The sequence below is a fragment of the Octopus bimaculoides genome, chromosome 24 (assembly GCF_001194135.2).
Source record: "Octopus bimaculoides isolate UCB-OBI-ISO-001 chromosome 24, ASM119413v2, whole genome shotgun sequence".
NCBI classification, from domain to species: domain Eukaryota; kingdom Metazoa; phylum Mollusca; class Cephalopoda; order Octopoda; family Octopodidae; genus Octopus; species Octopus bimaculoides.
In genome coordinates, this window is record NC_069004.1 from 22,696,688 (window position 1) to 22,708,087 (window position 11,400).

General features: G+C 36.0%; 1 protein-coding gene across 2 annotated transcripts in view; it reads left to right on the plus strand.

Annotated features, from left to right (window-relative positions):
• LOC106872915 (DNA repair protein RAD52 homolog) overlaps positions 1-11,400 on the plus strand; it is a 456,284-nt gene that overhangs the window by 325,700 nt on the left and 119,184 nt on the right. For both annotated transcript variants that reach the window (XM_052976438.1, XM_052976439.1), the window contains exon 2: positions 1,229-1,330. In XM_052976438.1, coding sequence (XP_052832398.1) covers positions 1,229-1,330 — 102 coding nt within the window. The remainder of the gene's footprint in view (positions 1-1,228; positions 1,331-11,400) is intronic.

The window sequence follows — 11,400 nt, forward strand, 5'->3', positions numbered from 1 at the left end:
TCGATCTCTCCCTCGGCTCCAGATCATATCTTACCGACAAATAAGTCGTTTGAAATGCAGCAGGTGCTTGATCATCATCATCATCATAGTTGTCATTGTCACCACCACCACCTTCCTCTACATCGCTATCATCTTCACCATCTCTGTTACTACTACTACTACTACTACTACCATCACCGTCATGATCATTATCATCATCAATGTCATGCATAAAAACAAGTCACACAAATGGAATTACAAGACATGTTGATGTGTGTATGTGTGTGAGTGTATTATAATTATCTATTTATTATAATATAATTATACAATTCTATATTTGTGAGATGAGGAATTTATATAATGCTGTTTATATTTGTTGGATTGTTGTCCTCATCTTGATTGTTAATTTCACTATGTTCCAGCTGTTGTCTGCTCCAGCTTTCCTCAGGTTTTGTGCTGAACTCAGTCGTTGCATCAGAATTTTGAATTTAACATTTTCAAATCAAAAGTCTTGAGTGGATTTGATAGACAAACTGAGAGAAGCTGGTTGTGTGTGTGTGCATGCATGCATGTGTATATCTGTATCTGTGTGTGTTTTGTGTGTACCCATCTATAGATATTAAGTGATGGTTGTAAATGAGCATTATTGTCTAAGAAATGAGGTTGTTTGTTTCTTTTATGAAAAACCTGTCTCACTAGGGCAAAATATTACCTTGCTTGGAAAAAGATGAGGAAGGGCATCCAGCTGTAGAAAATTTGCCTCAACAAAGTCTGTCTGACCAATGCAAGCATTGAAAAGTGAATGTTAAACGATGAGGATAAAATCATTTCAAATTATTCTATGGCTCAGGTTCTATATAGTGGCGGGCACTTCTTTGTGATGAATTTTCAGCCTTTTGTTTACCTTTTTATCTAGGTTTATTATCATTATTATTATTATTATCATTATTACTATTATTAATATTGTTGTTATTTTGTTCCTTCCTTCTTTTTTTACTGTTTCCAACAGTTTTTCATCTTTCTCTCATTTCCATTCCCCCACCCTGCTTTGCTACAAGATAATGGAGTGGTTCTGCTGCTTGCCATATATGGCCAATTCTGTGATTCCTAGCCATCTTTTATCAGTGATGCCAACGGCAACGAGGATGAGAAATTTTGTTTGCTTATGCCCTAGCTGTACTCAAACATTATTGTTTTCTGACAGAATAAATGTTGAAAGATGATTTAAATGTCCTTTGCTTTGTTTCAGGAACAGTTCACTGCAGAAGAACATGATGCTATTCAAAAAGTCCTACGACAAAGACTTGGTCCAAATTTTATCTCTCAGAGAATTGGAGCTGGTGGTCAAAAAGTAAGTTTTGCCCATAAACTTTTTTTTTGGAATTGTTGCTGGTGGTGTTGGATTGTTGTTGTTGTTGTTTAACCCCCAAGTTGTTGTTATAGTTGTTACTTTGTCTTTCATAGTATCTTCTTATTTCTTTATTGCCCACAAGGGGCTAAACATAGAGGGGACAAACAAGGACAGACAAAGGGATTAAGTCAATTACATCAACCCCAGTGCATAACTGGTACTTAATTTATCGACCCCGAAAGGATGAAAGGCAAAGTTGACCTCGGCGGAATTTGAACTCAGAACGTAACGGCAGACGAAATGCCGCTAAGTATTTCGTCCAGCATGCTAACGATTCTGCCAGCTCGCCGCCTTCATAGTATCTTCTTGTCTTCCTCCATCCATTTTATTTTACTTCATTTTTAATCGTGTATGAGCAAACTATGATGACGAAGGTTCCAGTTGATCTGATCAACAGAACAGTCTACTCATGAAATTAATGTGCAAATGGCTGAGCACTCCACAGATATGTATCCTTAACGTTGTTCTCAGGGAGATTCAGTATGACACAGAATGTGACAAAGCTAGACTTTGGACATACCGGAACAAAGCATTTTTGCCAGCAGAGTGGACCAAAGCAACATGATATAGTGTCTTGCTCAAGGACACAATGCGCCACCAGGAATCAAAGTCAGAGTCTTATGATCGCAAGCTGAATACACTAACCACTAAGCTGACTGTTCTGATGACAGCATATTGTGGTACTGGAGGCAAAACCCAACTGTGCATGTGCGCACACACACACATGCACACGCACACACACATAAACACACACACACGCACGCGTACATATATATACTTATGTGGCTGTGTAAGAAGCTTGTTCCCAACCACATGGTGCTGGGTTCAGTCCCACTGCATAGCACCTTGGGCAAATGTCTTCTACTATAGCTTCAAGTCAAACAAAGCTTCGTCTGTGGATTTGGTAGACAGAAACTGAAAGAAGCTCATCGTGTACACACACGTACACACACACACACACACACATATCTCAGTGTGTGTCTTTGTGTCTATGTTTGTCCCCATCGCCATTGATTTTGGTGTGTTGATCTCTTTTATCAAATGGCTAAGTTAACTTAGCCATTTGATAAAAGAGATCGATAGAATAACTGCCATTTTTAGCAAAAAATAAGTACGGAGGGTCGATTCATTTTGACTAAAAGTTCTTCAAGGTGGTGCCTCAGCATGGCTGTAAAAAATAAAAGATATACAGATAGAGAAAGAGAGTGTGAGAGAAATAGAGAGAGAGAGACATTAGATGCATATACAAACATAACTAGATGCTCACACACATAAACAGAGAAAGAAGGAAAGAGAGAGAGAGATTGAGAGTGTGAACAAGGGACAGAGACAGACAGACAGATAAATGGGAAAAATAAGAGAAACATTAAAAGGTCTGATGTCAAATAAGTCAGCATCGAATCAGCATAGCCAAATAGGCAGCTCCACAAAGACTATACCAAAACTTCTCATACCTGCATTGTAACAAGGTCTTCTTGGGATCCAATATGATTTTGTATGGGTGCAGACTGGCTTGTGATGTGATCCTTATAGTCAAGACGGCTAAGATGTTGCAGTAGTATCTCATTTCCAGTATCTGCATCTTTCTCTGTAGCTTTTCAGTTATAGTCTATATTTCACAGTCATATAGGAAGATGGAGAGGATCTATGCAATGAGGAGTCTGATTTTTGCCCTTCTTGGTGAGGTTTTGTACCTCCCAAACTGGCTTCAGCTACATTACTGCCATCATTTTCTGTGTGTTTCTTGCAAGGATTTCTGATTTAAATTTTTTGTTATTACTTATGAAGTCTACATTGAGCCTGAAAAATCCTTATGTATGGCCCTTCCTCTATGAGCCAACTGGAGGGAGCCCCATATATAATCAAGCCAACTTGCAAGAAAGAACAGCAAAATGTCCCTCAATTAACACAGTATCTCAAGGAAAAGGCAAAGATACATTGGATTATGTAGTTTCCAGATAGACTTTGTATGAAAAGAAAAGATTGGATGGTCACAGCTGAAATGTCTTTGCTCATAGGCTGACCTGTGGTTAAACATATCAACATCAGTTGATATGAAAAGAATATGCAAATAAAAATATAAAAATGATTGTGTTGCCATGGTTACAAAGCTAGTTAAACATCAGTTTAGTTCAATAGATTGATATCATTATAGATTCAGTTACATTTTATTTGATTAGTTTTGTTGATGTGTTATTGTTGTTGTTGTTGCTGCTATTGTTAGTTATGGCATTGGCTTTGTTGCTGTTGTTATTGATGTTGTTGTGTTGTTGTTTGTGGTGGTAGTGGTGGTGGTGGTGGTGTTACTAATGCTGTTGTTATTGTTGTAGCTGCTACTGCTAGTGTCATTTTTTTACTATTGTAGTTGGTAGTTGTACTTTTATTGCTGTTGTTTCTGTTGTTGTAGTTGTTGTTGTTGATGATAGTGATGATGCTGATATTGCTATTGTTGTTGTTGGTAGTCTTGATATTGCTGCTATTGCTGGTTTTCATCATCATCATCATCATTTAACGTCCATTTCCGTTGCTGGCATTGGTTGGACATCTTGATAGGAACTGGCAAAGCCAGGCCTTGCACCAGGTTCCATAGTCTGTTTTCACTTGGTTTCTGCAGCTGGATGTCCTTCCTAATGCCAACCACTTTTTACAGAATATACTTGGTGCTTGTTACATGGCACTATCACCAGTGCTTTTTGTGTGGCACCAACACCTACATCAATGCTTTTTACATGGCAGCTTGGCTTTCAGATATCAGTTTTGTTGTGGTGGGTGGGTCTTCTTGAGTACATCTATGCACCACATATCACTGTCCTCTGCTGTTGTATTGTTTAGCCCCAACTTAGATCTGATTCCACAAACTTGTGTTAAAAGACATTTGACTCTTGACCATCCCAGTTCATCCATCAGATCACAACTTATTATCTTAAAAAAAAAGGAAACAAAAAAGGAGACATCGGTTAATTAATGTGATTGTGGATATACTCTACTTGAATAAAAAAAAAAGTGGGTGGTTACAGCTGGAATGTCTCTGCTTCAACCATGGGGCCTGTATATTCAGGACTAGATTATCTAATGTGGTTTTGCTGCCTTCTATTTTTTAAGAGAGTAAGCTGTAATCAGAAATAGATATGGTGACTATTTCTAGCAGAACAAGTGACTGAGTAGAGGTTTCCCTCACTGGTGCAAATGGTTTACATTGATATTGTTGTTTATCCCTGAGTCAGACCGGATCAAAGATATTCTGAACTGTTGAAGCAGAAATATTGTTACAGCTAATATTCTGTTCAATACCACAGATTTACTTGTCAGTTGCTTGACCATAACCACATGAGCTGACAATATGTGCATCTCTGATCATGAACAGAAGTAATGGGGGAGCATTGGCTTGTATAATCTGAAAGGTACATTCAGTCATAGATTGGGTGGATCAGGCTGACAAGAAACTAAACTACAATAACATATCTTTGGGGCACAAGATCTCTCAGCTTAATTGTAGCTTCCTGTTACTTATTTTACCTCCCTATGAAGAAGACATACTCCATCTCTTGTTTTATTTCACTCTCTTCTCCGTCTCTACACTATTTTCTCTCTCTCTCTCTCTCTCTCTGTGTAAGAGTGCTCTTTTTGATGCCAGTCTGATGAAGAGCTCCTCCAATTAATCAACTGCAACCATTACTCAACTTTTCACATGAAGTCTTGTACATGCAGTGGAATTAAAAATAGATTGGTATCAAAACAATTATAACTAATAATAAAGACATGCTAAAGTCACCTTTGTCATCTTATTGGATTATATGTTACTCTTTATAAGACCCACATATTGATTTTATTGGTCATGTACATAGAATTTCTGCAACACTTTCAATTTCCTTCAAGAGTGTAGATAGCCAAGAATTCAGGTCCATACAGTAATGCTTTGATATACAAGTTATACAAGTTAATTTGTTCCTGGAGACCACTTGTAAAGCGAAAACTCGTAAAGCAGGAGCAATAATTTCCCATAGTAGCAATGTTATGGATTGTAATTTGTTCCCAGAAAACTATTTCACCAATAAAATTTATGATACTCATAAATGGCAATAAAACAACAGTAGAATGTAAAGAATATTTTATGTAAAGAAAAAGGAATGTCAAGATCATTTATCATAAAAAATATTATAACCGTTTTCTGAATCACTTTCACTTGCACTAGACTCATGCACACCATCACTTGTAGACACGATTGATGATTCACAAGCACTCACAGATGGACTTGTAGATTTCTTTAAAAAAAAAAACAAAAAAAAAACAAGTCTATAGTTGTTTGCTTAGAAGAAGAACTTTTACGTTCTCTATGAATTTCTTGGTAACACACAGAAGTATTTGTTATGGTAGTAGAAGCTTTCACACTTCATTCAAAATTTGGATCTTGTGCTTGAAAAATAAAACTCACAAACCCAGGTTCTCATAAAGTGGGTCCTCATAAAGTGAGGTATTATTGTACACTGACTTTCTATCCTGTCAATACCTACAACAATTGCTGCTGCTACTGTGTGTGTGTGTGTGTGTGTGTGTGTGTGTGAAATGTCCATGAGTTAGAAACAAAAGCACATTCAATATCAGTAATAGAGTAGGTACATTTTTATATTGTCGAACACTTTACTGGTTACAGCATATAAATGGTCAGAATATTATTGTCTATTTTATGTTGAATATTGCCACTAGATAATATTGATGTCTCTTTGGCAGTAACATTCTGATCAGTTATATGCTATAACCAGTACTACATTGTTTGATGATTTATATCTATGATTTTGAAACAGTTACCCAAAGATCAAGGACATGAAATTGGTGCTAGTAACTTTGAAATTTCAGTGTCAATAAGCAACACATATGCATACATTTGTGTGCTCACACACACATACACACATGCATGCACTGTATTGAGCACTTTTTCTTCAAGTTTGTAAATACAACCATCTACTTAGACACAACCAAACTCATGTAATCATGCACACAAATGTACTGAGGCAGACACAGGCAGACTCAATCTGGCACGCACACACACAAACTGATACATATACATATGCAGTCAAATATACACAGATACATATGTATGTACATGCACACACTTATGCATACACACACACACACACACACACACACACCAGTGTTATTAAAATGGTTTTATTTAAAACTGGGTGCATCTAAACAAAAGTAAAAGATAGCTTTAGTGAAGACATGCCACATATTTAAAATGACAGAGCAGCACACGTTATGTTATATAAAGAATAATGTAGAACAGAGGAGAGTCACACAGGAATACCAGGGGGGGTGCTGAAAAATTTCTGGCTTTGGGTAAAAGAAAATTCAGGGGGATCAGTTAATTATGATTTTATTCAACATATTCCCCTCTCTCATTCATACACTTATTGCAGTTGTCCTTCAGTTTTTCTAAGTGCTGTCAGAACTCTGAAGGTAGACCTCCAATCAGGCCTTTCATGATACCCTTAAGGCCAGAAACTTAACAGCACCCTCTTGTAGTATAGGAGTGAGTGGAGTTATGATGCTAGAGTACAACTGCTAAAATTCTATATGTACATAGATTACTTCGTTTTTATATTAATTTTTTTCCATGTTAGCATAGGTTGGATGGATATGTATATATATATATATATATATATATTACTGAGGTATTGTTTTATAATTGGATGCCTTTTTTATGTTATTAATGTCTTCAACAGAACAGAGATATGAGATGACTTGTTGACAAGGACAGCAACTATATCACTGTTTGTTACTCAGCAGATTTTTTGAGAAGCACAAAATGTAAACATTCAAACCAACGCATGCGCATACATGAATGTATATATGCTTGCGTGCATACATATGTACATGAATGCATGGTAATGCGTTGGTGATTGTTCCGACTTCACTAATGATTGCTGTCTCCTTGTGCTATTTTGTTGTCAGTGACATTTCTGACTTTCCATCTGTGACCTCTCAGATGACTATTCAGTCCCGATGCAGATCTGCAGGTGATAGATGAATACTGTGACTTATTGTGTGCTTCCAACTGGTTAGGCCTGCACATGTCACTACACTTCTATTGCCATAGGATTTTCAGTAGATGGAATGACAAATGAGGCATCTTAAAGAGATATCTGTTAGTCATTGGATAATAGTAATAAACGCTTGTACATCTCCATGATTAGTAACTAGTGACAGTTAAAGTAAGATGACCAGTAATCATGTGGAACCACAGGTTTTATATCAGTTTCTCTCATCTAGAAGATGCTGAGAATGTATTGTATATGTATGTATGTATATACATACTCAATCACTTGAGTGTGTGCCTGCAGTTGATACAGAAATTAAAATTGCTATATGTGTATCATATAACTCAAGGCATGAATTTCATTTAAGCAGCTGACAATCAAGTCCATGGCATTAACAAGCCTTAAAAAAGATAAAATATGTTTGTCATTCCGGTGAATCACTGCAGTGATGATTATCTCACTCCAAGATATCTTGTGATTTTACACAAGTCTCTGAAGAGATTCTATCTCAGACAATTCCACTGCATCACGCCTTCTAAGTGTGCATTCATTTAGTATGATACACAGAGGGCAAGAGTTAATTCAGTACTGTTTCAATTGCATACACTAAGTTCTACAGCCAAGCAAGCTTCTGCAATACAGTAAATGTTTTATTCACACCCTCTTATATATTGATGCATAAATTTTGTTCAATCAGGTGACAATTGCATGCATGGCAGTGACAAGAAAGGTAAAATGTACCTGTTGTTATTGAGAGTCACCACAACAATAGTGTTCACCTCACTTCGATATATATTGTGGTTTTAAACACAAACAACATCATTGATTTCCAATATTCTGCAAAAAAGATGTTTGGTGATAAGAAAATATTACTTTGATTGGAAGCAGGTGAGGGTTGGCAAAAAGGAAGCATGTCTGGTTATTGAAAATCTTCTTCTATAAACTCTGTCCAACTCATGCCAGCATGGAAAAGTAGCTGTTAAAATGATGACAGTTTTGTATATGTCATTAACAAACGATAAAAGAATATTTATTACCCTTAAAGTAGAAAAATATAATGTTGAGTCTGTTATATTGTTCAGACATAACTAATCCAATTGTCTGGGTTAGGGTTAGGGTTAGTTGGTTGTATGAGCAGCAGGGTAGGAGAGTGGCTGGCTACCCTGAAATCCCTTGACCCATGGTAGTCATTAAGAGAATAATGGGGATCAGAATTAGAGTAACGAATATAGTTGAGCAACGAGTGGGGGAAGAGGTGAGAGGTGTAAGGAAGAGAGATAGAGAGAGAGAAAGAACTGAGATGTGCATTAAGAAACTTAACAGACCTCATCTGACCTTAATTGTTAGTTGGTTTGTATTAATACTAAAATAACATTTTAATCATCTACAAACACACGCACACACACAATTGGGAGTGTATCTGCTCTCCTGTTTATTAATCTTCTCTGATATACACACCAAAGGCAATTAATATGATCCATTCACTCACTGTTTTTCCTTAAAACATTGGGGGTTGAGTATATTATAAATCATTATAAAGATAGAAAGATAAATAGATAGACAGACAGATAGACACTAGTGGGTCAGTTGCTTTTTAAAGCAGATGACCTTTAAACAAGAAACGTTGATAAAAAAAGACAAAAAGAAAACACAAGGGAGATAACCAATGTTACAATGCCTATTTTAAAATTCCGTCAAGATGTATTTCTTAAAATGTGAACAATGTTCACATTTTAAGAAATACATCTTGACGGAATTTAAAAATCTCATTTCAGCCATTAGACTGTGGCCATGTTGAGGCACTGCCTTGAAGAATTTTTTAGTTGAATGAATCAACCCCAATTTTTTTTAAAGCTTGATACTTATTCTATCAGTCTCTTTTGCCAAACTACTAAGTTATGGGGATGTAAACACACCAGCATCAGTTGTCAAGTGGTGGCAAGGAGGGGGACAAATACAGACACACACACACACACACACAATGGGCTTCTTTCAGTATCCATCTACCAAATACACTTACAAGGCTTTGGTCAGCCTAGAACTGAAGCAGAAGACACTTGCCCAAGGTGCCAAACTGAAGATGTAAACAAACCAGCACTGATTCTCAAGCAGTGATGGTGAGATTAAACACAATGACATGCTTCCACACAGTTTGTCTGCCCAATTCACTCATGAGGCTTGGTAAGCTTGGAATGATAATAGAAGACACTTGTCTAAAATGTTGTGCAATGGGACTAAGCCTGAAACCACGTGTTTGCCTGGTGAAGAAAATTTCTGAGGTTTTGTTCTACTACACAATCAAAAGTACCCTGTATGGGTATTCGCAAAGAATAGTCAGAAACTATCTAGAATACCAAAAACCATATTGTGTTGCATATGATGTTTTCAGTACTGTAGATTACAATTCTGCAAAAAAGAGTGAAAAAAAGTGATAAGATCCTACCTTCTTTTTGCCATTTTTCAGTTTTGATTTTATTTAAAAAGTTTTTTCTGATTTCTGTTTTAAACATCTGAAATTATGATCCTTCAAAATTATGCATAACAAATCTGCAAAAGCTTTTGGAAAAACTTCAAAAGCGAAAAATTATGATGTGTATGTATGTGGAGGTAGGCAATATCCTTAATATGTTTTTTTTTTATATATATATATTGATTCAAAATCTATGATACTTAAAACATACATATCCAAAGAATTTACAGTTTTTGGTGGACTAGATAGTAAGTTCTGACTTTATTCATTATGATCACTTTCTGGGTGATATTCTGCAATATGCTCCATTTGTCATCATTATGTTGTGTGATGACCATGAGCAAGTTTTTGAATGATTGCAGATGTGTGAATTTCTTTTCTTTGTGAACTCAAAAAAAAAAAACCAACTTATTTTTCCAGTTTTAAACAGCATCAACATTATCATGATATGCACCCTCTGAAAAATATATAAAAACTATAAAGGAGAGAAGGGGACACAAAATTGTTGGACAACATTGCACCTTATTAGCACGGATTAATGAGAGTTCACCATATGTTATAGTAGATTTGGGACATATATATGAAATATATATATATATATATATTTATAATGCTATCATCACCTTTAATGGGTTGTCATAAACAAAGTAAGCTTATATTTATCATTCTTAAACAAGAATATTATTGATTGTGACATTGAAGATGATGGTTGAAACTACAAAGTCAGTGTCAATAATATTCTTGCTTAAGAATAATAAATTTGTACCCTACATCAGTTAATGTAAAATTGTTTTAATTATAACTGAACATAAATACAAACATGTGTGCATGTGTGTGTGTGTGTATTAAAATAATGGTCATTACTTATAATTTCCTTATTATAGCAAATCTGGCTTACAACTGTTTCCAGTAGTCACTATAGATAGGCTTACTCAATTGGTCTATTGATCAATTGAAGCGAATTGAAAGACCTAAGAAAATTAATGATACCTTCGTCAAAGCCAATGCTGGAAATAACAAAACAGAGCCCTTGAAGTGCTTTGAATGAATTTAAAGGTAACATAATCCAAGGGTAGAGTAAGAAATCCATGAATCAGGTACTCCAAAACAGTCAGAAGGACAAAGATGGTCTGTGTGAGCATGCAGTAAATAGTCAATTCAAATAAACAAGCAATTCAAATAAAAACAAACCAAAATAATGAGTGTAAGGATGTGCACAAGAAAAGTATTAGCTTGGCACTTGGTGAAAAGGAGAGAGTTTGATGTTTTAAGCATAACGCTTCATTGGAAAGGAGAAAGGGAGAAGTCCAAAGATGGAGAAGAATTCACCAAAGGCACACATGTAGCAATGTAACTACACATGTGCCGTTGGCAATTTCTTCTCCATCTTTGGACTTTTCCGTTTCTCTTTTCTGAGGAAGTGCTATGCTCAACATGTCAAACTCTCTCCTTTCACTGACCATCAAGTTAATACATTCCTTGTGCATGCCCTCACATTTGTT